This window comes from Malaclemys terrapin, chromosome 10, assembly GCF_027887155.1.
Source record: "Malaclemys terrapin pileata isolate rMalTer1 chromosome 10, rMalTer1.hap1, whole genome shotgun sequence".
Lineage (NCBI taxonomy): Eukaryota > Metazoa > Chordata > Testudines > Emydidae > Malaclemys > Malaclemys terrapin.
Genome location: NC_071514.1, coordinates 55,988,611 through 56,016,375, shown reverse-complemented (window position 1 = coordinate 56,016,375; position 27,765 = coordinate 55,988,611). Strand labels below are relative to the sequence as shown.

At 50.5% G+C, this 27,765-nt stretch overlaps 2 protein-coding genes across 2 annotated transcripts; one reads left to right on the top strand and one right to left on the bottom strand.

Moving 5' to 3' along the window:
- Positions 1-5,834: 5,834 nt before the first annotated feature.
- LOC128844839 (hemoglobin subunit alpha-A) lies at positions 5,835-6,744 on the top strand. The gene is made up of 3 exons (XM_054042874.1): positions 5,835-5,963; positions 6,041-6,245; positions 6,524-6,744. The coding sequence occupies exons 1-3, from the start codon at positions 5,869-5,871 to the stop codon at positions 6,650-6,652; spliced, it is 429 nt and encodes a 142-aa protein (XP_053898849.1). The 5' UTR covers positions 5,835-5,868; the 3' UTR covers positions 6,653-6,744.
- Positions 6,745-21,420: 14,676 nt separating this feature from the next.
- Positions 21,421-27,440, bottom strand: LOC128844033 (cytoglobin-1-like). Its single transcript, XM_054041317.1, has 3 exons — positions 27,343-27,440; positions 23,523-23,745; positions 21,421-21,564 (listed from the first exon to the last, which is right to left on the bottom strand). The coding sequence occupies exons 1-3, from the start codon at positions 27,438-27,440 to the stop codon at positions 21,421-21,423; spliced, it is 465 nt and encodes a 154-aa protein (XP_053897292.1).
- Positions 27,441-27,765: the final 325 nt, after the last annotated feature.

The following is a 27,765-nucleotide window of genomic DNA, read 5'->3' as shown; positions in this document are numbered from 1 at the left end:
TGCTTGGAAACAGCCTTTTCTACCTATTGCTGGGTCTGATGTGGGGACCTGGCCCGGACTGCCAGCTCCTGTCACCCACCACAACTTTGGGCCCCAGTGGACCAGGGTTAGACTCACAGTAATGATCTAGAGGTAGATATAAGAAGATGAGGCTGCACAATGTCCTTATTGCAATACTAAAGAGGGTCAAGAAGAATAACTACGCTCTCCTGGGAGATGCTAGGGCCACTCCTAGGAATGGGAGGACAATAGTAGCAGAGAATAGATTAAGTACACATGGGCTTGGGCTTCTCGACTCCAAAAGGGACTGGCAGAATCAACAAGAAAAATACAGAGGCAGTGACTCTGGAACACCAGTGCCATGTCAGAGTGTGGGAGCACTCCGTGCTGCAGGGTGTGCTTTTATCAGCCAGAACATGTACACAGCTGGTGGGCATGCTGAGGTGAGAGCGGGAGCAGACTTGTGGTGAAAGCAGGGGCTGGGGGGAGGGGGCAGGAGACAGAGCTTCTAACTCTGACTTTCTGTGCAACCTGGGGCAAGTCACTAAGGGTCCAGTCCTGGACACTTTAGAGTCTATAGCCACACTCCCATTGACTCTCTAGTCTCTCTCTGCCTCCTGCTTCTTCATCTTCAAAATAGAACTAACATGCCTCACCTACTTGGCTGGGGAGGAGGGTGTGCAGTGGGGAGGCTGAATTTTTTACTTTGAGATCCTTGAGCCGTACTATCTTCTAGGGACAGAATTAGGGCCTATCTTCAATTGTCACTATCACTTAGCACTTGTCCTTAGATCTGCAGAACGGGCTGAATTGTGGGACCCAAACTTCCCATACTGGAGCTGCTCCACATGGGAAGTTTGAGTCCCACAATTCAGAGATTCAGACATCTTATCCACTGTGCAGGCCAAACTGTTCTCAGACTAGTGATTGTCTGGGACAAACCAGGACTGGTTACCCTGGGTCAAACCATGACTGCTCTGAAGCCTCCGCTTTTGCTCCAACCAAGACAGCTGGACTGAGGGAGGATGGCTTCCATTTTTTAGAAGAAAAGCCCCAAAGCTCTCCACTTAGCACCCATGCCCTGCATTAAATCTCCGTTTAAAATAAGCCGTGCCACATTAGTTGTGTGCTGCGTGCACACCAACCTCTCCCTTTGTTTGGGGATCTTCGGTGTCTGGCTCAGCCAGAACCCTAGGGAAGTGCTTTGTGTTCTTTATCTATCATCACCAAACATGTATGTATGTGAGCCTGTGAGAGAGGGAGGGGATGTGTGTGTGAATAGAGGACAGGGTTTTTGGGGTGGCAGTGTTTGTAAGTGTGTGTTTGTGTGTAGATGAAGTGTGACTGTGGGTTTTGTATATGGTGAACATGGGGGAGCGGTGTGTGACCCTGCACTGTAAGGGGACAGTGACTGAGGAGACAGTACATGGAGGGGCACTGTGTAGGAGGGGACCGTATGGGGGCCAGTGTGTGGTGCAGCGGTGAAGGGACTGGGTGTATAAAGGAGCAGAATGTTGGGGGGCAGTGTGTATGAAGGGGCTGTGTGCATGGGGGCAGTATGTATGAGGGAGCAGTGCATGAGGATGGTCTGTTGGGGGAGTGTATGTGAGGGGGCAGCATGCGGGAGGAGTGTGTATGAAGGGGCATGTGTTGGGGGGCAGAATATATGAAAGGGCTGTGTGTAAAGTGTGTATGAAGGCACAGTGTGGGGGGACATGTATCTGAAGGGGCAGTGTGTATGAAGTGGCAGTGTTTGGGGGCAATATGTATTAGGTGGCTGTATGTAGAGGGGCATTGTGGGGGGGCAGTGTGTATGGGGGGAAATTGTATGGAGCAGCAGTGGGGGGCAGAGTGTATAAAGAAGCAGAGTGTTGGGGGGCAGTGTGTATGAGGGAATAGTGTGTGGGGAGGGGCTCAGTGTGGGGGTCAGTGTATGTGAGGGGACCATGTATATGAGGGGACAGTGTGGTGGCAGTGTGTAGGAGTGGCACTGTGTGTGTGGTGCTCTTTGTGGGGCTGTGTGTATGAGGAAGCAGTGTGTGGAGCAGTGCATACGAGGGAGCAGTGTGTGGGGAGGAGCTGTGTTTGAGGGGGCAGTGTATGGAAGGGTAGAGTGTGTGAGGGGGCAGTGTGTGTGTGGAGGGGTAGGGCGTGGGGGGCAGTGTGTACGAAAGGGCAGTGTGTGTGAGGGGGCAGTGTGTGTGTGGAGGGGTAGGGCGTGGGGGGGCAGTGTGTACGAAAGGGCAGAGTGTGTGAGGGGACAGTGTGTGTGTGTAGGGTTAGGGTGTGGGGAGGCAGTGTGTATGAAAGGGCAGTGTGTGTGAAGGGGCAGTGTGTGTGTGGAGGGGTAGGGCGTGGGGGGCAGTGTGTACGAAAGGGCAGTGTGTGTGAAGGGGCAGTGTGTGTGTGGAGGGGTAGGGTGTGGGGGGGCATTGTGTACGAAAGGGCAGTGTGTGTGAAGGGGCAGTGTGTGTGTGGAGGGGTAGGGTGTGGGGGGCAGTGTGTACGAAAGGGCAGTGTGTGTGAGGGGGCAGTGTGTGTGTGGAGGGGTAGGGTGTGGGGGGCATTGTGTACGAAAGGGCAGTGTGTGTGAAGGGGCAGTGTGTGTGTGGAGGGGTAGGGTGTGGGGGGCAGTGTGTACGAAAGGGCAGTGTGTGTGAAGGGGCAGTGTGTGTGTGGAGGGGTAGGGTGTGGGGGGCAGTGTGTACGAAAGGGCAGTGTGTGAGGGGGCAGTGTGTGTGTGGAGGGGTAGGGTGTGGGGGGGCAGTGTGTACGAAAGGGCAGTGTGTGTGAAGGGGCAGTGTGTGTGTGGAGGGGTAGGGTGTGGGGGGGCATTGTGTACGAAAGGGCAGTGTGTGTGAGGGGGCAGTGTGTGTGTGGAGGGGTAGGGCGTGGGGGGCAGTGTGTACGAAAGGGCAGAGCATGTGAGGAGGCAGTGTGTGTGTGGAGGGGTAGGGCGTGGGGGGGCAGTGTGTATGAAAGGGCAGTGTGTGAGGAGGCAGTGTGTGTGTGAAGGGGTAGGGTGTGGGGGGGCAGTGTGTATGAAAGGGCAGTGTGTGTGAGGGGGCAGTGTGTGTGTGTAGGGGTAGGGTGTGGGGGGGAAAGTGTGTACGAAAGGGCAGAGCATGTGAGGAGGCAGTGTGTGTGTGGAGGGGTAGGGTGTGGGGGGGAAAGTGTGTACGAAAGGGCAGAGCATGTGAGGGGGCAGTGTGTGTGTGGAGGGGTCAGTGTGTATGAACGGGAAGTATGTGTGGGGGCAGTGTGTATGAAGGAGCAGCATGGGGGGCAGTGTGTGGACGGGAAGTGAATGGAGAGGGAGTGTATATGAGGGGGCAGCGCGTGGGGCAGTTTGTAGGAAGGGGCAGTGGGGGGGCACGTGTAGGGGCAGTATGTATGAGCCAGCAGTGTATGAGGAGCACAGTCTGTGTTACAGGGCAGTGTGTGTGAGGCAGTAGTGTGGGGGGCAGTGAATATGAAGGGGCAGTATGTGTGTAAAATATATCTGATGGTGCAGCATCAGGTTGGCAGTGTGTGTGGAGGGTCTGGGTCGAGGGCTGTGGGGGCAGCGTGTGGGGGGCAGTGTGTATAAAGCAGCAGTGCGTGGGGGCAGTGTGTGTGAGGGGGAGTGTGTATGAGGGAACAGTGTGTGGAGGGGCAGTGTGGGGATGTGTGTATGGGGAAAGTCTGTATGAGGGAGCAGCGTGTGAGGTGTGGGTGTGGGGTTGCACAGTGGAATAAGAGAAAAGGTCCTCTCATGTATCAGCAACTGGTTAAAAGACAGGAAACAAAGGGTAGGAAGAAATGGTCATTTCTCACAATGGAGAGCAGTAAATGGGATGGGGGGCAGGGATCTGTACTGGGACCAGTGCTGTTCAACAGAATCATACACTATCTGGGAAAAAGAGTAAACAGTGAAGTGGCAAAGTTTGCAGATGACACAAAACTACTCAAGATAGTTAAATCCAAGGCTAGCTGTGAAGAGTTAGGAAAGGATCCATAGAGGCTGGAGGTGCTGCTGCACCCCCCTGCTTGAAGTGGTTTTCATCATACACAGGGTTTACAGTTTGGTTCAGTGGCTCACAGCATCCCCACGATATACATTGTTCCAGCCTCCCTGAAGGGATCTCACAAAATTGGGTGACTGGAGATGAACAAAATGGAAGATGTTAATAAGTGCAAAGGAATCTACATTGCAAAACATAATCCCAACTATCCATACAAAATGATGGGCTACATTAGCTGTTACCACTGCAGAAAGAGATCTTGGAGTCATTGTGGATAGTTCCCTGAAAACTACTGCTCAATGTGAAGCAGCAGTCAAAAAAGCGAACAGTGTTAGGAACCATTAGCAAAGGGATAGATAATAAGACAGAAAAGATCATATTGCCTCTATATAAATCTATGATATGCCCACATCTTGAATACTGCGGGCAGTTCTGGTCACCTCGTTTAAAAAAAAATAGAATTTGAAAAAGTATAGAGAAGGGCAACAAAAATGATGAGGGATATGGAACAGCTTCCGTATGAGGAGAGATTAAAAAGCCTGGGACTTTTCAGTTTAGAAAAGAGACAACGAGGGGATGTGATAGAACACCATACAATCATGAGTGGTGTGGAGAACGTAAAGAAGGAAGTGCGATTTACCCCTTCACATAACACATAAAACAGGGATCACCCAATGAAATTAACAGGCAACAGGTTTAAACCAAACAAAGGGAATTACTTCTTCACATAAGGAACAATGAAACTGTGGAATTCTTTGCTGGGGATGTTGTGAAGGCCGAGACAATAACTGGGTTCAAAAAAATAATTAGAGAATTCCATGGAGGACAGGTCCATCAACCACTATTAGCCAAGATGCTCATGGATGCAACCTCATGCTCTGGGTGTCCCTAAACCTCTAACTGCCAGAGGCCAGGAGTGGAGGACAAGGGGATGGATCACTCAATAATTGCCCTGCTCTATTCACTCCCTCTGGCACTGGCCACTATCAGAAGACAAAATACTGGGCTGGCCATTCTTGTGTTCTTAGCAGGGGGCCAGTATGTGTGAAGGGGCCAGGAGGGGTAATCTGTTTCCGGGGTCAGTGTATAGGAGGGGGCAGTATGGGGAGCACTGTATGGGGGAACTGCCCCCTGAGTAGCGCTAATGCTACTTTTTATACTTTCTCCTTAGCAGCGTGAGCCACCCCTCCCAAGCCCGTGTTCCCTGCCGGGCGCAGCAGACACTGGCAGGGAAAAGGCGGCGGAGGATTCAGGGAGTGGGCTAAGATACTCTCGGCTGAGAATTGTTTCTCTCGTTTTGTCTGTAGTTCAAGGAGGCGCCCGGGTCCACCCAAGCAGACCCGCCGCCTCATGCTGCCTCTACGGGCAGAGCCCCCCAACGGGCTTCATGGGCGACCCCAGGATGCCCAGCCATAGGCACCGGCTAAGGCGGAGGAGCCCAGCACTCTGGACAGCTCTCCCCTTAGCCCACTAGGCAGCAGGCCGGGGAGATCGCTGCTGAGTGTGGCGCCTCTCCGCGGATCGTTCAGCTCCTGGGGCTTTCAGAGCCCAGGGCAACTGGTGGCCCCAGCATGAGGGACATGCGCCTGCCCCTGCGCTTTGCTCTCCCCGGTGCGCCCCCAGGGGACAGGCCCCCTCTTTCTTGCGCAGGGGTGTGTGAAGTGTCCGGGCGGCAGAGCAGCTCTCTTCGCGGGGGTCCAGTGCCTCCTGCTGGGCATCCTGCAGGCAGAGCAGCTCAGCGGTCCCCTGGCAGGCCCGGTGCCAACCAATGGGGGAGGTGGGGCGGGCCGCGGGGACGGGATATAAGGGTGGCCGGGGCTGCAGGCGGGTACCCTGGAGGGATTGGTGCTGCGGAGCCGGAACCATGGTGCTTAACGCGTGTGACAAGGCCAACGTGAAGGCAGTGTGGAACAAGGTGGCCGCCCACGTGGAGGAGTATGGCGCCGAGACCCTGGAGAGGTAACAGCCGCTGCGCCCTGCCCCGCGCCCCGCCTGCGCCCGGCCAGCCCCCCCTTAACCCGCTATGTTCTTTGCAGGATGTTCACCGTCTACCCCCAGACCAAGACCTACTTCCCGCACTTCGACCTGCACCACGGCTCCGCCCAGATCCGGACCCACGGCAAGAAGGTGCTGAACGCCCTGGGGGAAGCCGTGAACCACATCGATGACCTCGCCTCGGCTCTCAGCAAGCTGAGCGACATACACGCCCAGACCCTGCGCGTGGATCCCGTCAACTTCAAAGTGAGTGACCAGGAGAAATGCTCCTCGCGGGTCCGAGCCCGCTGCTCCCCCCTCCCCCGGGGCACTCCCCAACCTCCCTCCTATGCGGCGCCCGCAGCCCTTGCTGTCCCTGTGCCCCCGCCCCTGGGGCGGACTGCTGGGTTATAGGGGCGCCCCATGACTGAACAGGGCCGGGAGGACGGTGCCGGGCTAGCTGAGGCCGGTTCGGGCAGCAGCTGGGTGGCCCCTTCTGTGCAGCCGGTTCCCAGCTTTTCTCACTCGCGTGCCTTGTCTTCCAGTTTCTGAACCACTGCTTCCTGGTGGTCGTGGCCATCCACCAGCCCAGCGTCTTGACCCCCGAGGTCCACGTCTCCCTGGACAAGTTCCTGAGCGCTGTGGCCACTGTGCTGACCTCCAAGTACCGTTAGGCGGCGGCCTCGGCCGGGCTGGCCTCCGCCAGCCCCTGTGCGCAGCCAAGCAGCCCAATGATCTGAAATAAAAGCCGCTGCCTTGCGCTTCACGTGTGCTGTCCTGCTCTCTCCTTGCGCCGCGCGGGGCTGGGGCTGGAGGGTGCGGGCTGCAGGGGCAGCTGGGCCGGGTGACAGCAGCGGGTGGGTCCCGTGGCGCACCCGGCAGCGCTGCGACGCAGCACCCCACCCGGGGCGGCCGGGCGGGGACCCCTCGGCGCAGCCATACACCAGTCCCGGGGGACCCGCACCTGGGTGTTGCGAGGGCCACGTCTCTGCTGCGCTCCCAGCCAGCGTCCCCGTACGCACGGCGCAGCTTCTGCACGTTTCCCGGACCCCGGAGCCCCCAGCCCCGCGGCTCCCGCCCACCACTCCTCTGGCTGACCCCAGCCGGGGCCGGGCTCGGCGGTGCCGCTGGGTTTTGATCTGCTTTTCACCGAGCAGCCACGCCCTGGGGTACCGGAGCCGCGCAGGACCCGGCCGGGGACTGGGGGGACGGCAGGATCGGGCTCGCTGGGAAGCAGGTTCTTTGCCTTGGCGGGTGTTTCCCAAGACTCCTGCCATGGGGACAGGACATGCCCTGGGACCCCCTTAGTTCCCCTCCCCCCGGAGTCTGCATGAGCCCAGCCAGTGGCACGGAGTGCAGGATCGGGCCCTCCTTTGACCTGTCACCTGGTTAATGACCCCAGGGTACCGGAGACAGGCCCTGCCTGCTCTGTGCCTCAGCCCACGGCCTGTGGGTGCAGCTGCAACCCGCCAGCCCATGGACTCCTCGGGGCTGGTTGTTCATGGGAACTGGGCAGCACTGGGCAGGAGGGGCTGCGGAGCTTCTGGGGCCAGTGCAGCCACACAGTGAGGGGCAGGGTGCCAGAACAATTTGTATAGTGGGGGCGCTGAGAGCCATTGATCCAAACTGTAAACCCCATATATAAAGGAAACCACTTCAAGCCAGGGGGTGCAACAGCTCCCCTAGTCCCAGCATCTATGGCGAGGGGCCTAGGAAAAGCTGTCTGGGGGCCTGGGCTCTCTCCCTTCTTGCAAGGCACCGGGTTCTCTGGCTTTCTGCACCCTTGGGACCCCACCCAGGGGTGTGCTGGCAGAGGGATGCGGACTCCACCCAGGGGCAGGCTGGCGGAGGGACAGGCAACCCACCCGGGGGCAGGCTGGTGGGGGATGGGGACCCCACCCAGGGGCGGGCTGGCAGGGGACGGGGACCCCACCCAGGGACAGGCTGGTGGGGGGACAGGCAACCCATCCGGGGGTGGGCTGGCAGGTGCGCAGCATGTGCCCTGTCTAGAGCCTCTGCACTATGACTCACTGGGGTCAGATGAAGCCAACGAGGGCTGAGAGGGGAGAACAGGCCCCTGGGGAAGGCTGTGGGGCAGCTGCATGGCCCAGGAGCTCCCTGCACCAATCCCCTGGCCCTTCCATTGCAGGCAGGAGGCAGGGGTCAAACACACCTAAGGCAAACCCAGCCTGAGCCTCCAGGCCAAGGGGGAGGGGCACCTGGAAACAGGGAGGAACAAGGTTTAAGCTACAGCAAAAAGCAAAAGCTTCTGCCAAGCCCCCCTCCACCCCACCAAGGCAATGGCCTGAGTCCACCCCATGACAGACAGTGAGGGTGCCTGGGTGCAAACTCAGAATTGTCCCCAGGCCTGGCCTTTGGAAGTCTATGCTTAGGAGGTGAAAGGGATGTTGCCCTCTGCTGGTCTGGCCCCACTGATGTCAGAGGGCACCTTTCCCCGGGGCTGTGTCTGGCACGCAGGAAGGGGTAATGAATTCAGACCAGTCACTGGTGCCCAGAGCCAGTGAGCCCCTTCACGAACAGGAACCAGCCAGCTGTCTTATGAAGCTCCAGCAGATTCCTTTATTGAGAGGTACAATTTCAAATCCATTATTCAGTGAGCCGGAGGATTCTGCTTGGGATCTCTCTCCAGCATAGCTGGTGGGCATGAGAGCAGTGCACAGGCCCCAGGGGATCAGCAGGTCTCTCCTGCATCCCAAGGGAGGCAAGGGAGAGCCCAGAGAAGGAGGGTCAGGGTTCAAAGGGCATAATGAATAACTGCTATTCCAGAAAGCAGTTCATGTACTGCCCAGCAGGGTGTGCCCCCCAGCAGTGTCATAGAGAACAGGGCAACCCTCCCGTATGTATGGACGGAAGGACCCCAGAACTTACAAGGGTTAGGATGGGCCTGCAGAAAGTTTAAGCACCTTACAACAGCTCCAGACCCTGTGAGCACTGCATCAGTGAGCAAGGAGCTCATAAGGAACCGCACCTGCAAACTTCATGATGGTAAGCACAGTGCATAAGACTTCAGTGCCTGGCATGAAGCGCCTAATGGGAGGCTATGTAAGAAACCTGAAGCCAGCAGAGCATGGAGAATCTGAGTGTCAGCCATCTAGTTTTCTATCCAAGAATTCATGTACTCCAGGGATCTTTGCCTGCATGCACATAAGAAGCCTGAGCTGTGTCCTGCCTGTGTGACCCAGGGCAAGTCACATATTAACCTCTCTTGGCCTTGCTATCCAGCAACAGGAAATCAGCAGCTCCCACTGCACCCAACAGGAGATGCAAATGTCCAACAGAAAATGTCCTTTGCTTCAGTTTTCCCTGTCTCTAAAATGGGGATAATAACATTTCCACTCCATGTGCTTCCAGATCATCAAGTGGAAAGTGCTCTATAACCAGCTGCTTTTTCTTCTTCTTCTCATGCTGAGCTTATAATGGTTGTGTCCTGCCTGTGGACTCTCGGGTCCTTAGGCAAAGTCTGCAGACCATGACATCTCGGCAGCAGCAAACTCAGAAGTTATTATATATTCAGAAGAATAATTAACTGTATCAACCCCTACAGAGTCCAAACAGCAAAATGAAGCTTGTGCATGGCTTTGATTGGAGGCTGATCTATAAAGTAAGTGTGAAATCGGAACCACCGGCTGGTTTTGCAAGGTAACTAAGCAAAGTGCCAGAATGTTTAAAATGTGCTAAATAAAATGAAGGCTCCTGTCTGTAAAGTAACCAGAGTTCTGGAGATGAGACTCATGAACAGGAGGATGCAGAAGCTCATCTCGGAGAAGAAACATCCATTTTTCTAAGTCCCATAATTCACTGACCCCAGACTTCCAAAGGAATGACAGAAGGACCCTCTGTGTTGGGGAAGGGTGGTCAGCTGTTTAAGAGAGGGAAGATTTGAAAGAGAGAAACTTTGCAAAATACATTTAAAGTAGCCCAGCTCCTTATTCTCCCGTATCTTCAGCTAAACCTATATGCTCCTCCACTGGGGAGGGGAAAAGTTTGCAGAGAGCTCTTGTGGGAGTAGGTCCAGCAATATCCTGGTGGCCAGGCTTTCTAGTTTTTGTAAAGAGGTTGAATGTGGCATTGTGATGGAATGGGGAAATATCCGGGCATGAGCAGGGTCCCCAATCTGCTAAAAGCAGCCATGTCCTCTTTCAATTTCTCTATTAAAGGAAACCACTATAGGCTGCTGCTCCATGGAATCTCCCCCTTTCAGTTACTTTGGTTTTAAGTGTAGTTCTGACATTCTCTGGGTCAGGGGGTTTGAAGGTAGGTGGGTAGGAGCCATATGGCAAACCAGCATCATCCTTGCACATTGCTTAGGTGCTGTGTATGAAGCTACCATGACGTTCTAGCTTTCAGTGCCTACACTGTGTAACTTTCAGTGTTTCCATCTTCTGATAACAGCCCAGCCCCCTCTCCTGCAATATCCAGCATGCACTTGCCCCCACTCCCGCCCTCCCAAATGTGACACTGAAAACCATGAACTAAGGGAGACTACAGACAAACATGAAAGGTCACAGACGGGATGGCGAGGGCTTTGTTGTCCAGGAGATATGCTGAGTTCCTGACCATGCCTAGGAAAGAGGCACCAGCAGAACATCTCCAGCTGGATGCTTGCTCTCAGGGGTTCTGTGCTCCTGGGTCACAGCATCTAACACTGTTGTGCTGGAGAGATGCTGGTTCTGAATCTCTATTCAGAAGCACTGTGAGGCCTAGATCGGTAAACAGGCAGTAACTGAATTTGAATCAGCAGCACTAGGCAATGAGGTGCAAACACTCAGCATGGCTCTGAGCCCCGTTATCGGTGCAGCCAGCCAGGGCGTGCCTGGTTTTCTGGGTGTGCAGCGCCTCGCCCGCTGCAAGGGGCCGATAGAGGAGCAGCAAGAGCTCACTGCCCAGCCTTCTGGGTTTGGTCAGGAGCCCTTGGCAACGGATAGTCTCCAGGGACTTGATCCTGCTCTGGGCTGAGCGCCCTCTAGGGCAAATGGAAGTAGAGGGTGCTCAGCACCTCCAGGGAGTGCTCAGCAGGATGGCGCCTGAGAGGCGAGAGGACGTTGGCGTGGCTGGTGGTAAGATTGTGCACGTTCTCCAAACCGTGACACTGCAAAGATTCCCCCGGTGCTTAGCAGACAGCTGGGCTGCTTCCTGCTCCCAGTGAGGACACATCCCCCATTGTGAGCCATGGGAGAAGGATAAGGTGACCAGACAGCAAGTGTGAAAAATCGGGACAGGGTGGGGGGGTAATAGGAGCCTATATAAGAAAAAGACCCAAAAATCGGGATTGTCCCTATAAAATCGGGTCACCCTAGAGCAGGATTAGCCCAGTGTTGGCACTTGCACTGGACACACTGGTTGCAGAGGCTTCGGGGAGTCTGCCAGGACCCCAGGGAACAGCAAGTGTGAAATCCTGGCTTGGCTCCACAGAGGCAGAGCTGCAGCTGACAGTCCTGCCCCCTCCCCCCAGCACAGCACCCAGCACAGAGCAGGGACAGCAGCAGCCCTATGAACAGATTTCATAGGGAGGCAGACAAGATCCTGGAACTGTAATGCCAGAGTGAGAGACACCCCTCGATTCCCTCAGGCTCGTCCAATCCTGCTTCACACCGTCCCTCAAATCGAGTCTGTAATAAAGCGATGCTTTATCAGGAAAACGGGGCCTTGAGCTCAGGGGAGGAGGCTCGCCATGGTACTCAGGCAGAGTAAAGCAAGAAAGATCCACCTCTGACATCCTACCCCATCCTGGTATCCCCCATCACAGCACATCCTGGGCTTTGTGGGGAAGTATGTGTGAGCCTGGTGGAGAAGGGAGTGTGTGTAGACAGGAGCAGTGTATGTGTGTGGGGAGGCGAGGACATGAGGGATTCCCTCAGAGTGTCAGGGATCATGGTCAACATTTCATCACTGAGTAATGAGGAAACCACTACCTGAATGTGAGATACAGCGCGAGATCGCAGAGACAGCATCCTTCTCCAGAGTGAGTGACCTGCCCCCAGGGCAGCAGCGGAGAGGAACGACAGAGGGACCCAGGGGATCAAACCCCAGACATTGTGTGTGACCCTGTCCAGGATGGGTCGAATCCCCTCTGCCAGGCATCTGAGGCCTCTGTCTCTGGCCACACTCTGCCAACACTTGTATGAACAGCTTGTCATACCAATAACTTCCCATTAAACCTAAGAGCATCCCTGGAGCTAAGCACGTGCGTGTGCAGGCGGGCGTGTGTCTGTGCTTGGAGGGAAGGCGCATGTGTGTATAGCAGGGAAGAGACTATGTGTGAGTGGGGCAGGCAGTGTATTTATAGGGAGGTATGTATCCGTATTTGTAAGGGGCAGTGTGTATAGGGGGCAGGTTAGGTCGCTGCATTATTATCATGTGTCCATTCATTGTAATATATTATTGCTGATTGTCCAATATGAGATCCCAGCTATGCCCTGGGTGCCTTGGGCACAGCAGAGCAGAGCCACTCCTGTGTGTCAGAGGGATGGGGGGTTTTGAAATGTGCCCCTGTACCAATGCCCCAGGCTTTCCACTGCAGCTCCAGGCCATGGCTGACAGCCACATGAGCTCTGCAGGAGCCAGGGCCAAATGATATAAAGGCCAGGCTGGGAGCTGCAGCAAGACTCCAAATTGACCCCGACACCACGGGGCACCACCCAGCTTCTCCTCTGCTCAGATCAGGTCTGTGAGGGGCAAGATCAACATAGAGGATTGGGGGGAAGAGAGCTGCCACTGTGGGGGAGGTTTAGGGTCCCTGAGCTGTCTCTCTCCAGGGATGTGCTGCCAATAGTTTACCAAGGGGCTCCCTTTGCCTGTGAAAGCCCATGTCCCAGGGTGTGCTGCGGAGACACAGGCAAGGGCAGGGCCGGCTTTAGGCCAATTCCACCAATTCCCCCGAATCGGGCCCCGCGCTTAAGAGGGCCCCGCGCCCAGTGACAGGGCTGCCCAGAGTGGGGGTCAAGTGGCAGAGAATCCCTTCCCTGGCTAGAGGCACCTTTTTAATTTTTACTCACCCGGCAGCGCTCCAGGTCTTTGGCAGCAGGTCCTTCACTCGCACCGGGTCTTTGGCGGCGGGTCCTTCAGTGCCGCCGAAGACCCGGAGCGAGTGAAGGACCCACCGCCAAAGACTAGGAGCGCGGCCCAGTGAGTACAAGCCTTACGTGTTTTTTGTTTTTTTTAAGTCATCCCTGTTGGGGCCCCGTCGAAACTGTTCGAATCGGGCCCCGCACTTCCTAAAGCCGGCCCTGGGCAAGGGGGTGGGTGATCTGCCTCTTTGCCCATTTAGATAACCTGCTCTCCCATCAGCAAGGAGAGAGGCAGCCCACTGGCAAAGACACTGACTCAGCAGCTTCTGCTGGACATGGTCAGGCTCTGTTACTGAGCGAGTGCAGCGTGCTGCTGGCATCATTGCAAAGGGAGACAGGTGGTGGCTGAGCCCAGCCAACCCCCGGGTCTCTGACAGTTATTCATGTTTTTTCATCTTTTACCAAAGCTGTGTTTCCTTTTTCCTTTTCTTTGAGGTTTGCAGTTTCTGTGATTAGTAATAAGAAGAACAGGAGTATTTGCATATAGAATATGCATCCGAAGAAGTGGGCTGTAGTCCACGAAAGCTTATGCTCTAATAAATTTGTTAGTCTCTAAGGTGCCACAAGTACTCCTGTTCTTCTTTTTGCGGATACAGACTAACACAGCTGCTACTCTGAAACCTGTGATTAGTAATAACTTTGATGGGTCAATATAAAGGCATTTAACCCCCTGTCCCCAAACAGTAAGAATTAAGTGTTTGACAGTATTAAAGATTAAAGGTAGATTTTTAAAAGTGCCCAGGTGCCCAGTTCCTTAGCCATGTAAATACTTTTAAAAATCTGGCCCTAAATTGCTAATGCAGACTTATACTAAACCAGTGTTATGTTATAACAGGGAGTGTGTCTGTGATCTTGTATGCAGTGTTGCTGTAGCCATGTCGGTCCCAGGATATTAGAGAGATGAGGTGAGTGAGGTATTATCTTTCATTGGATCAACTTCTGTTTGGTGCGAGAGACAAGGAGAAGAGCTTGTCTCTCTCAACAACCAAAGTTGGTCCAGTAAAAGATGTTACCTCACCCACCTTGTCTCTTTGATCTATGGACAGTCACAAACCTCCTTTAAGCTAGTAGTCACAATAGCTGCCTTTCATTCAGGCTAAATGAAGGGAGCAGCTAAATGCCTTTTTGTTTAATGATAGCTGAAACAATAGAAGCCACGAGCCAAACCACAGACCAGCATGGCAAGGCGGAATAGGAGCCGAACCATGTGGGATTAGGGGTTTTCCCTGGGGACTGAATGCAAACACATTGTTTTGGTGGAGCTGTGTGTGTCAGTCAGAAGCAGCCAGTAAGCAGCCAGAGAAAAATGCAGGTGAGCCAAGAAGACCACAAGAGAAGCACTGGCAAGGTGGCTTTGAGAAAAAGTCGAGAGAGAGAGCTTTTTGGGCAGAGTGCTGGCTGGAAAGAGATTTGGAATTGTGAGCAAAGAAACTGCCTCCTGCTGTTTGTGCTGACACAATATGAAATGTTTTTCAGAATTTTGGAATTTCTCACTGAATGGAAATTCTGACATTTGACAGGTCTACTCCTAACAGCAATGCTCTACAAATCCCCAAATATTGGCTAAGTGCTCAGGCCAGAAAGAGTAAAAACAAATAATGTGTTATTAGCACAGTGCCAGTGGGATTTTGGGCTGCTGCTGCATGGTTTGAGAATTGAGTGTCAAACCACATGAACTGAGGACTGTTGCCGGAGCAAACATTTTTTTGTGTGATTTTGATTGTGTTGTTTTTTTTTATGTGCTCCAGTGTTGTTGGTCTGTGGATGTGAGAGAGCATGGGGCTAGTGTTGCAAGTTAGATCCCCATGATTGGCTAAATCACCATGCCACATTGTTCTCACAATTGCTAGCGGTCAAACAGGTGGGCAGAGTCTGCCCTGGATTAAATACATCAGCATTTTTTTTATCACCTTTAGGAGTTGCAAATAGCTTTTGAATGCAAAAGTGGTTCTGGTTCAAAAAAACCATCAGCTCCCTGCTTTGGTTAATACACTTGGGTAAAAAAGCCAGAAGGGCTAAATGTTTCTCTAAGGAAGCAAGTTTAACCACTTGTGCATGGAATTTTCATGGGCTGTATAAATGTGCAGCTTTAAAAATGCAAGCAGCAAAAAGACAAAGAAGGGTCCTTTTTCCATTCTGGATGTCCAGCCAATGACATAATAAGAGCTTATATCATTGTAAACATCTTAAAAGCATATAAACAGCAGTTTGAGGCTGGTCTTAGCTTTATAAACATCTGAAAGAACTAACTGTAAATCAGTTTGTCAATTTGTAAATCCCAGTTTCAGGAGACAGAAGGTACAAACCTTAACAAATAATTAAGAACGTGTTTTTTCTTTTCTACTTTAAAATAAAATAAGTGTGATTTATGAACCAACTTCTAAGTGGATTTGGTTTAGAGCGGAAATGCTGAGTGGAAGCCTGGGCTCCGAGTTGTCCTGGATAACAGACGTCTCACTCCGCCTGCTCCATAAATGGTTTATGAAAGTCAGCAAAAGCTGGGAGACAAATAGTCTGGTACAAACTGGAGTGTTTAAATAAAAGGAGCTGTGCTAAGGGGTCTGCCGGGCCCCTGGTAGAATCATGGGTTGGCATGACAATGAACTGAATTATTCTAGAAATGGGAGGAAATGTTTAGAGCTGAAATCTCCAGAATATGTTTTGATTGGTGAATGTTAGTGGGATGAGATCAGTAAGGCCAATTCTCATGATTTTATTGTTACTCTAGTGATTTTTTTTTTTTTTTTTTACCTGACTCATGAAAAGATGACAAAAGGCACCAATTCATGAATTTCAAAATGTCCATCATCTCCCATTACTGTCACTGGGGCTGAAGCCAGCAAGATGCCACCATTTCCCTACAGGCTGTGGGGTAACAGGGGGATAAGGGGCAGGATGGAGGCTGAGATGGTGCAGGGGGTGGGGGCAGAAGGGAGGTTGAGGGGGCAGGGACAAGCTGAGGGGTTGCAGGGGATGGGTGCAGGAGAGAGGCTGAGGTGGTGCAGGGGGTGGGGGCAGGAGGGAGGCTGAGAGGGCAGGGGGATGGGAAGCCGAGGGAGTTCAGGGAGATTGGGTGGGGGAGGCTGACGGGGTTCAGGGGTGTGGGGCAGGAGGGAAAGAGGAAGGCAGAGGACAGTGATGGTGTTGGAAGGGGTTGGCAGCTCCCCTAGTCTGGGGGTGGGGAAGGGGAGGCCTCTCTGAGCAGCCAGGAGAAGGTGTATTATAGTGTTGCCAGCTCTTGTGAACTGGTGGTGAGTCAGAGGATTTTGGAGCTGGCAGGAGGAGCTCTCCCAAGTCCCAGTTCTGCGAGTTGCAGGGCTGGGCATAGGGGCAGAGCTCTGCAAGAGCCTTGGGGCTAAGGATGCAGCCCTGCTCTGGTCTGGACCCTGCCTTCACGTGTGGCTGTAGGGCAGCGGGAGGATCCCAGAGCAGCCGGAGGCAAGGAAATGCTGCTGCTGGGTCAGGAGAGTGCTAGGCAATGACTGGCAGTTCCCCTGTCTTGGGGTGAGGGGAGGGTACGTGGAGTCCCGAGCTGAGCAGCCAGAGAGCTGTGCGTTTTTGTGTGCATTACAGGTTGACAATTTTCACATCATACGCACACCAGCCCCGACTCTGAAAGGCAATTGGATCTTTTTGGGTCAATCTCATGATTTTTGGGGTCTGACTCATGAATTTTGCTCTCGTGAGGTTGGTGACACTGTGAGGTTGCCACCCATTTTTTCTGGGGATCAGTTAGTGGGAGAGGTGGGATGCATGGACTGGAAGGAGGCAGCCACCCCCACTGTCTCCTGGGAGTCTGTGATGACAGCATTGGGCCTTCACTGTCCTGCTCCTGACAGATATCCTGACCAGACCAGGCCAGAAAGGGAACCAAATGACACCATCCCTTCCCCAGCTTCAGCTAGATCCTGAACACCACCTGGAACGTGAGATGTGGGTTCCTGCTGTTACCCCATCCCTTGTACATTATTTTCCTCCCCCCAATTTATTTCTCCTCTTCTCTATCTCTCTCCTTTTGCCATTGTGTAATTCAGAGATTCCAGGCCAGAAGGGACCATTGTGAACATCTAGTCTCATCTCCTGCATAACACAGGCTGGAGAACTGGCCCAAAATCATTCCTAGAAAATATTAATAAATGATTCTTTTAGAAAAACATCCAATCTCGATTTAAAAATGGCCAGAGATGGAGAATCCGCCACCCCCTTTGGTAAGTTGTTTCAATGGTTAATGGTTTCCCCATCTGTAAAACAGGGATAATACTGAGCTCTTGTGTAATGCACTTTGAGGTCTGCTGATGAAAAGCTGGTGGTATTATTATTTATTAACATCTTACCCATTGTTGGGCCAGACCCTACCTATATCAACACAGCCTGCCCTGGATGAGAGCTATGTGCATGCTGAGCTTGGGGACAGGGCTGAAGCCTTCCTTCGGTGGGCACTGCACTGCGACCCTGGCAGGAGTGACAAGATCAGTATGGCTGAGCTCAGAACAGATGCACAAAATGACAGTGTGGCCATAAACCTCTGCTGCCTCCAGATGGCGCTGTCAACCTGCTTTGTACTCATACCACTACCGCTAGCAGTGCCAACTGACTCCAAACAGATACTGTACCAACCCAACCAGCCAAAGCGAGAGATGGGCCTGCGACACAGATCTGGGTCTGAACCTCCAGGAGGTTAGTGCTGTCTGACACAGGGCTTGGTTTCAGCCCATTACAGAAAGAGGGAGCAACCATAATAGCTGGATCTGGATCCTGCCCAGGTTCTGAACTCCATTCCAGAATTGAGGGGGCTTTGCCACCAGCTTTGCTTTGAACTGGAGTGAGGCCAGCTCCAGCAAGAAGGAAATTATGTGAGCATCAAACACCTAACCAGAAAATCCCACCTCCTGTGCAGTTAATAACATGCAGTTAATAACTAACCCAGCACCCGTGCAGTACTACCCAGCAATAGAGTATCTGGCACATTACAAAGCTGTCCAGTTCTCGTGGTTCTAGGAGTCACACTAATGGGTGACACAATCCATTCTGAAGTGCGGCTCTGCCCTATAGAGTGACTTTGTGGCCTTGTCTCAGGAATTTCTGATCCAATCTGACCAGTTGCCAATTTTCACGTGGTAAATAAACATGCCGACTTTCACAATAAGCCAAAAACCAAGCTAATCCCATTTCAAAACAAGGCCAAAACAAGCCAGTCCCTAAGAATCCCAACACCCTATGTGACTAGATCCCCCCAGCCTGCAGTTTGGGACTGTGGTGGGCCTGCTGTGCACCCCGACTCCTTACCCCTGTTGCTCCTGCTTCCCCTCCCTTGCCCCTGCTTGCCAGGAGCCAATCAAAAAAAAAAAAAAAAAAAAAAAAAAAAAAAGCAACAAGCTTCAAGCCAAAAACTAGCCAACAAGCAACTCACAAGCCAGTTAAACCAAAACTAAGTCCAATTTCTGCGTTTTTTGTTTGTTTGTTTGTTTTGCTAGTTTGGCATGTCTGAATGTGACTTGCTGGGAAGTTCAAAACTGCTCTTACTCTCAGCCCTGCCCCCTTTAATTGGCTCAGTTGGGCCCACCTGCTCTGACACACAGGCGCTGGCCTGATCTACCCATAGGGACTGGCTATCCTGCAACAGGGTCCTACTCCCAGTCACATCTGTGTATGTTAGTGACAGCTCTGTCTCATTCCTACTGCCCCTGCAGAGCCAGCCCAGCTCTGGGAGAGGGACCTGGGGTCTATTCCGACTCATTCAGCACAGACAGTGCCATTAGATGAGTTCCCACTCCAGGGCCAAATTGATCATGCAGTGACACCTGGGTACATGAAGAGGGCAGGGTGCACAGCTGGAACGGAAAGCAGTATCTTTATTGCCATTGACAATGCATGAACCGGGAGAAGCCCAATGTGACTATCAGAGCCTGTGGCTGTGGCAGGGCTGGAAGAACAGTCCATGAAGAGTAATGGAGCCCAGAGGTCACCCACTCCCACCGCGTGGTGTGACCCTTAAGATTTTGAAAGGTCCAATATATATGCAAGGACTTAGGAAACAGTGATAGAGGAAGCTCCACCCCCCAACACCTTTTAGGGTTGCCATCCTTGGAGTCTTCAGGAATTAAAGATTAATCTTTAATTAAAGATTATGTTATATGATGAAACAGCCAGGAATACGTCCTACCAAAGCTGGCAACCCCACCTTTCATAGCAGGGCAGGCACCAGCAGGACAATGCTGCCTGCTGAACTTTCGGAGGCTGAGGACTAATTGGGCAGAAGGGGCCAGCTGAGAAGAAGCTGGCTGAGGCCCTGCACCTGGCTAACTCACAACCTAGCTCCAAGGACGAGAGCTGGGGACTCTGGTTTAAGGAGAGAAAGAGAGTCTGAAAGGTACTGGGAAGAGGGCCCAGAGGACAGGCTTCAGAGGAGCCCTGAAGGCCAGAATAACCTTTGGGACCATTGTTTGGACTTGTTACCCTGAAAAAGGATTGATCTCAGTGACCCAGCTGGAGGGCTCAACCACATGAACCCTGGGAGAGATAGAACACCTTGGGAAGAAGGAAACTGAGACAGAGAGCACATGTAGGGCCACAAAGGGGCATGCTGGAGGGCAGTACCCCTAGACAGGCCTGTTAGAGCTGAAACCCAAATTTAGACTCCATGAAACCAGGGGCTCTCTTAGAGATGGGAAGTCTTTGTAACCCTTTAAAAAATCCAGTAGTAATTGGATGAAAAAAAAAAAAAAACAGATCTTCCCTCTACAGGAGGGTAGAATGTGGAACTAGCTGCCAAGTGAACTCTCAGGGAATGGAGGGAGAGCCCTGTCCCCGTTCTGTGGAGCAGGTGACCCAGAATAAGCTGTATAGAAGCCTGCAAAGAAGGAGTACCCCTCTACTGGTACCACACAGAGAATATTCTCCACTTCATGAGGTAAGCATAGCTGGTGGATGGCTTCCTGCTACTCAAAAAAAAAAAAAAAATGTTTTGAACCTCTAGGGAACACACTGTTTCCTGTGGAGTTAACCACTGAGCATCCAAGCTGTCAGATGGAGGCTCAGAGGTTGGGATGTGTCATCAGACCATGGTTCTCTGAAACAAAAGGGGAGGGTAAAGGGAGGGAAGATATGAGCACTCCACACAAAATGGAGATGTTGAGAACAAAACTAATCAAGGACCCAAAGGACAGGAAGAGAAGAAATTATTGAATTGACTATACACCAATGTTAGGAGCCTAGTTAACAAATGAGAGGAATTGGAATTGCTAATTTATTAGCATACATTTGGCCTAGTTGATATTTCTGATACTTGGTGGGATGATTCCCGTGATTGGAATGTTAAAATCAATGGTTAGAACCTATTTTGGAAGGATCAGTGGGCAAAAGGGGAAAGGCTGTGGCAGTCTACATAAAAAATGGCACTACCCATTTTCAAGTTACTGATAGCTGTTAGAAAATGATCTTGAACACTAACTGATCAGTGTCCTAACTGGCAGTGGTTCTCAAACTTCATTGCTCGGCAACCCCCTTTTGACAACAAAAATTACTACACAACCACAGGCGGGGGGACCAAAGCCTGAACCCGCCTGAGCCCCACCGCCCCAGGGGGCGGGCCACAGCCTGAGCCCCACGACCGCAGGTGGAGGAGCCAAAGCCAAAGGCCAAGGGCTTCAGCCCATAACCTGAGCCTACCACACAGGGCTGGAGCTGAAGCCTGAGCCCTGTCACCCTGCACGGTGGGCTTCGGGCCCCAGCAAGTCTAACACCAGCCCTGATGACCACATTAAAATGGAGTTGTGACCCACTTTGGAGTCCTGACCCACAGTTTGAGAATCGCTGTGGGAAGCAGGTAAAGCACAAGATGGGGTGTTAGTCAGTGTGTGCTACAGACCACACAATCACACTATGGACAGGTGACCAGTGACAAATTCAGACTGGAAATAAAGTGTAAATTTTTAATGGTGAGAGTAAATAACCATTGGAACAACTTACCAAGGGTCATGGGGGATTCTCCATCGCTGACAATTTTTAAATCTCTGGATGTTTTTCTAAAGGATCTGCCCTAGGGTCGCTTCTGGCCTTGGAATCTGTGAAAGTGGAGGGCAGATTATCCCACATCTGCCTATCGTAGGGCTCTTCCACCCTTTCTTCCTCTGTCAGACACGACCCTGACTAGATGGATCTGGGTCTGCTGCAGTCTAGCAATTCCTGTGTTCAGAAATCAAACACTGATCAAGAAAAATGTTGCTGAGTCTCCCTTTATTCCATCACATCTAGAACTATTTCCATATATATATTAATGTATCTATATAATAACATGAACAGTACAAAGAGACTAGTCTCCTCTCTTCCATAGCTATAGAGTGACTGTGGCCACTTCAGGACTTGGAAGTGCTTACATAAGATGCATTTATTTGTTCAGAGAGCAGACCAAAGAGCTTCTCCCAGGAGAGAGACACCTCTGTGCTGAATTCATTTCCCAGGACGTCTTTGCAGACATTCAGGATCACCTGAAACATGCTCTGTCGAAGGAACACAGACCAAGTGAGACACAAACACAGAATTGCATTAAGGTTGGTAAATTCTTCAGCTTGAAAGGAACCAATTCTGAATAAGCAGTGCGGTGCGGTAACCCTGGAATGACAGGCAGAACTGCCTGCCAGTTGTCAATCCTCTTACATCCCTTGGGAGCAGGAACCCAAACTGACTGCCCCAGTTCCCCTCACCTCTAGGGCTGCCTACTCTCACCTCTCTGTTTGTGTCACAAAGTTAAATTCTTGTGGCTTTTGTAGAGCAGCAGATCTTGTGCGCAGACATTGGCTCAGATGTGAGGGAGCCATGGAGCTGAGGGTCATCCAGGGCTCCCTGCCCTAGGTTAGGGTTCCTATGGGTTGGGTACTAGAAGTTAGGGTTAGGATTCCTGTGGGCAGGTTATGCAGAGCTAGATTTAGGGGTCCTATGGCTAGAGCTCCCTGCCCTAGGGATAGGGTTCCTATGGGTAGGGTAATTGGAATTAGGGTTAGGATTCCTATGGGTAGGGCACCCCGCCCCAGGATTAGGGTTCCTATGAGAAGGGTACTTAGAGCTAGGGTTAGGGTTCGTAGGCTAAGGGTCCCCACCCTAGAGTTAGGGTTCCTATGGGTAGGGTATTTGGAGGTCGGGTTAGGGTTGCTATGGGTAGGGGACTTAGAGCTAGGGATAGCATTCCTATGGATAGGTTACTTGGAGCTATGTTTACTGTTCTTATGGATAGGGATCCCCGCCATAGGGTTAGGGTTCCTATGGGTAGGATTCTTGGAGCTAGGGTTAGGGTTCCTATGCATAGGGTATTAGGAGCTAAGGTTAGGGTTCCTATGGGTACAGCTCCCGGCCCTAGGGTTAGGGTACTTTGAGGTAGGTTAGGTTTCCTATGGGTAGGGTGCTTGGAGCTAGTGGTAGGGTTTCTATACCTGGAGACACTGCACTCCCTGTCACCTTACTAGCTCTCTACAGCTCCTGACTTTCTCCGTGTAAGTTACTGCTGTGGGCGTTATGGGATGTCAAACAATTACATAGGGGAGGGGAGGTGGGCCGCAGCCAGGAACAGGAGTGGAGGCATCTATTGGATGCTCTCTTTACTGAGACATGGGCTATTCTATGAAAACATTTGAAAAACTACCAGTGGAGGCTGAACCTCATTTTATTATGTCCTGCCCGTATTTCTGCACCTACAACCTGTAACTGTACTTATGAGCTCTTTGCTCCCACTTCAGCATCGTGGGGGATGGACCTAACACTGATCTCTGCAGGACTCATTAGATGTCTCCCCCAAATCTGCACCTTCCCAATGTCATTCTCTTTAGTTTAGGCTTCTGGAGCCAGGGATCAAACCAAGTGTCAGTGTTTTCATCTAAGCCCATTTAAGTGCATTTTTCTGGTATTTTTTCATTAGAAGTTAAATACTTTGTAAAGACTTTGTGATGACAGGAAGGATGATGTGGGTGTGGATCTGGCTGTGGGTCCAGAGATCTGAGTCAGTTCCTAACTTTGCCACAGACTCCTGATGTGATTTGGGGAAAGTCACTTACCATCCAAGTTACCTCTCTGTAACATAGGGGCTATCCCTTCTTTGTTTATCTTGTGTGTGTGGCCTGTAAGCTTTTTGGGGCGAGGACTGTTTATTACTGTATTTGTGTACATAGTCCAGCACAACAAGGCCCTGATCTTGGTTGAGGCCTCTGGGGATTATTGTAATAAACTTCTGTGATCTCATTTTCCATTTGATCGCACACACAATTGAACTTGCATGGCATGGGTGCTTTATTAATTCTAATGCTTATTGCACATGCCTATGCTAACCTCCTGCTTTTTGACCACCATGTCAGAATGTGTGAACATGCATAACTATGCCTCTGGGATACTGATCTGTCCCCTGTGCCAGAACAAATAGCTGTAATCTCTAAACAAAGCATGTTCCCTTGATGTCTGCGTGCATCGGTACCTGGAAATTCACTGCTGGCACTTGGTGCACATTCTTGTGCTTGTCTGCTAGACGGTCCAGAATCCTGCAGGCCTGCTTCCAATTGTCCAGGTTTTCAACCACCTGGTTGAGGGCAACCATGACTCTCCGGCCATGGAAACGCACCAGCGGATCCTCCTGCAGGTTGCCTTCAGTCGGGATGTTCTTGAAGTATGCTTTTGTCTCAGGATAATCTTTGAAGAGTCTGTATTGGGAAGAAACAATAGTGACTGAAAAATCACAAATTAGCAAAACAAGCCCACTGTGGCTGTGGCTTTAAAATAATCTCCAGGATAGGAGATGACTGTGGGAGGAGGCTGTTGGTTTCAGGTTAGACTGATAGATTGATCGGAGTTAAGATGCTCTGTCTATATGTTAACTATGTGTCTAATAAAGACCATTGTTAAATTACTAGCAATGAATTATTATTAAGCTTAGTAGATTACTTGAATATAAAACACCACATGGGACCAGGAGGGAAGCAAGTGATAAAAAGAACTGGAAGAAGTTTAAAAACAAACAAACCCTAAGGTAATAGTTACTCAGCAGTGAAAAACAAGTTTGAATGAAATAATATGGATCAATTAAAAGTTCCTACATTTCTAAAAATGTTGCAAAATGCTGAAAAGGTTTAAACAAATATTTGATTTATTTTTGAGGGCATAGGGATCTACTTATAAGACAGAAAAAGATTGTCATCTTTTTGAACATCACAGGCACTGAAGCAATTTCATTATATAATTCATTTGAGCTTAATGTTAGAGAACAAACTGACTATGAGTTTGTCTTAGAAAAAATTGAGGCATACTGTTTACAAACAAGAAATGAAACATTTTTAAAATATTTCAGTTTCACTCAAGAAATCAAATGGAGGAAGAGATTTTTGAATCATTTTTAACAGATCTAAAGATAAGAAGTCAGACATGTAATTTCCAGAATCAATATGAGTTAACGATAAGAGACCAAATTGCGATGGGTATACAAGATATTAATGTAAGAAAAAGACTGTTTGAAGAACCAGATCTAAATCTGGAAAAAGCAGCCAGTGAAATAAATGCCAAGAAAAACCTTTCTTGCTATGTGACTGTTCAACAATGTGTTCCCTCCCATTCAAAGGTGACATGTGTGGGGGACCCACAGATCATGTGCCTCCCCCCTCCCCGATTTCTGCCAGGGTTTGCCAGCCCCACTTGGTCACATGGTGTGGCTGGGCCCCCTTCCTGCGCAGCAACTTCCAGAGCCCATGAGCTGGGACCCCGGGGAGAGGCAGGAGCCACAGCTGGAAGCTGCAGGGAGGAGCCGCTGCTTGCTGGGAGGGCAGACTGAGGATAAGGGGGCAGGGCTCGAGCTGTTCTGGAGGCGGCTGAATCTTTACACTGTGCCCTCGTGCTATCAGCAGATACCGGTTGTCTCTGAGCCAGAGTCCTGGGGCTTGGTGCCCAGTTACAGTAAGGCCACTTTGCACCAAAACAAAGATGTTCCCACTTTCAGGCCCCTGTGGACTGCCAGGGTGCATCAGTAGGTCTGAGACCAGAAACACTGGAAATCTGGCAACAAGGCCTGTTCCTGAGAGTTCCATATCAAAGTTCAGAAAAAGTTCCCATCATGATTTCTTAATCCCTTCTGGTTGGTGCTAATTATTGTTGCCCTGAAACATTACGCTCTATGTTACCAGGTCAAAGAGGTCATTGGACCCTCTCCCCAGGTACTAATGACAGTGAATGGTGATGACTTTTCTTAGCTGGGACCGTAACAGCAGCAATTCTGGTTAATGGGGACATATTTGGCCAGTGCTGAGGCTTCATAGATTTTTAAGGCCAGAGGCACTATTAGATCATTTAATCTGACCTCTTTGCATAAAACTGGCCACAGAATTTAGTCTAGTTACTCCTCCAGAAAGTTCAATAGCATGGTGTCTAGCCAGGGTGAAACATTAAATTGAGGCTTCTTATTATAGAGTTTGTCAAATACACATTAAAAGAACCCCTGTATTTTGGTTCAGTAAATCATTTTATTTCATTATATGTTTTTCAGATTGATATATTTAATGGCCTCTTCTCTTAATCGTGATAGCTGCTTAACTGTTTACTGGGATGCCCAAAAGGACAAACTTGGGGTAGGTCCAGGTGGCAAAAAACAAAGGATATTTGAAGGAAGAGGACCCCCTTAATCCAGATCATTCCCTTTCAGAGTGAACTAGCCCCCTCTCATAGCGTGACTCCTGTCCTGTATTTGTAATAGTCGTTATTTTAGCTAGCCAAATTCCCAAGGGTGCTTGAGAGTGACAGCTGCAACATTACAAAAGTCCAAGTGTGAACAGATGGGCTTCAAGGAATTTACAAAAGAGAAATGCTCAGTAGCTTAGACCAGCATTTTTAAATGTGCAGCAATATCACCCCTCAGAGACAGAGGATAGAAACTGGCTAATTCACTCCCAAAGCTGTTCAGTACCTTTGGTAGATCACCTGATGCACACTCATTAACAAAACCCCTTAGAAGAACAGATTATCCTGGAACACATCTGGCCAGCAACTATTAAAGGGAATAACAGTGTGTCCCCCGTGAATGTAGTGGGAGGGGAAAGGACTCCTGCACAGTCAGCAGCATTGTAAAGGGCAGAATGAAAGGAGCAGTTATATTTGTAATGAAAGTTATTTCTAAGCACATTTCCAGTTTGAATAACCCTCTGCAGCTCAGAGACCAGACAGCGAAGGGGAGAGGCAGAATGAGGGAGCATGTGTCCTCTTGAACCTCATGCCAAACAGACAAGAAGGATGCATGTTGTCACTGTCCACCAGGCATCTCCGTCCCCTTAGTCCAAAGGCCCAGCTTCAGAATCTATGGACTTAGAATTTGAACTGAACCTGGAGTTCATTTATCGACTGAAACAAAACCACACGCGAAGATGAGAGGAGCTCAGAGAGCAGAGCAGACCTGCTCATCCCGTTACAGAGTAATGCCCTAAGTCTTCACTCTCAAGCAGCACAGAGACAGAGAGGGATGTTTCATGAGGAAGGAGAAGGGGGAAAAGTTTCCAGTGAAGCAAAACCAAATGTGTTGTGCTGTGCTATGACCTTTATCTGCAAGTCTGTCTCGTGGGCAATCACAGTCACTATATAAATACACTCACAGCAGGCATATGCAGTGTTGTTGTAGCCATGTCAGTCCCACAATATTAGGGAGACAATGATAAAAGACAAAAACACCACATTACCTGTGGGAGAACACTTTTCACAAAGCAATCACCCTGTATCTGACCTATGAGTCCTCATCCTCAAAGGAAACCTGCACAACATTTTCAAAAGATGAGCCTGGGAGCTTAAATTCAAATAGCTCTGCTGCTAGACACTAACAATCATGATCTCAATAAAGTCACTGGATTTATGGCTTATTACAACAATCTGTATCCCATTAACCCCTCTTTTTGTTCTATGACTGCAGGGGTATTACCAGGCCACTTCACCTTGAATGGTCTCTTCGCACATATTCTATTTATGCTAAACTATCTGTTCCACTTTGTATTAAACTGGCACACTCTTGAGTACCTTTCCCAGCCCTGAAGAAGAGCGCTGTGTAGCTCAAAAGCTTGTTTCTCTCACTTACAGAAATTGGTCCAAAAAAGATATCTCACAACAGCTATGTTTAGTAGAAACAGAAGGAACAACAGTGATGATATCGGATGTCACAAACAAGAACAGAAGAAAGCTACATTTTATAGCATATTTTACACTACAGTTTGAATTAAAACAAAAGCAGGAACTAAACCCAGATAAGCAGGAAGCCCTTGAATGTCATGACTTACTTGATCACAATTGTTTTGCCATTCTCTTCTGGATTCTCAAATAACTTTGCCCAGATGTGTTGGATATTCTTCTTATCAGCATCAGTTAACAAAGCCATGATGCCTGGAGGATGCTCCCTGGTGAAATGACAAGATAGCAGACAATTTGCAGCCCCTACTTTTGGAAGAAGCCAAATATTTTGATGAATTCAGACATAAATGGAACAGACATAAATGTTCCATATGAAACCACTCCTTCGACAGGAGGGGTTCTGTTTGTGACACAGGGCTTACTTTCATTCTGTACTTCAGAGAGAGAGACAGAGAGAGAGATGTGGGGGTCACTTCCAAACAGAAAGTGCAGACGGGACCGAAAGGGAGAGTATAAGAAAAGCCAAATGAGCCATTCCAGCACAGTGTAAAAGAGATGTTTGCCAATCAGAA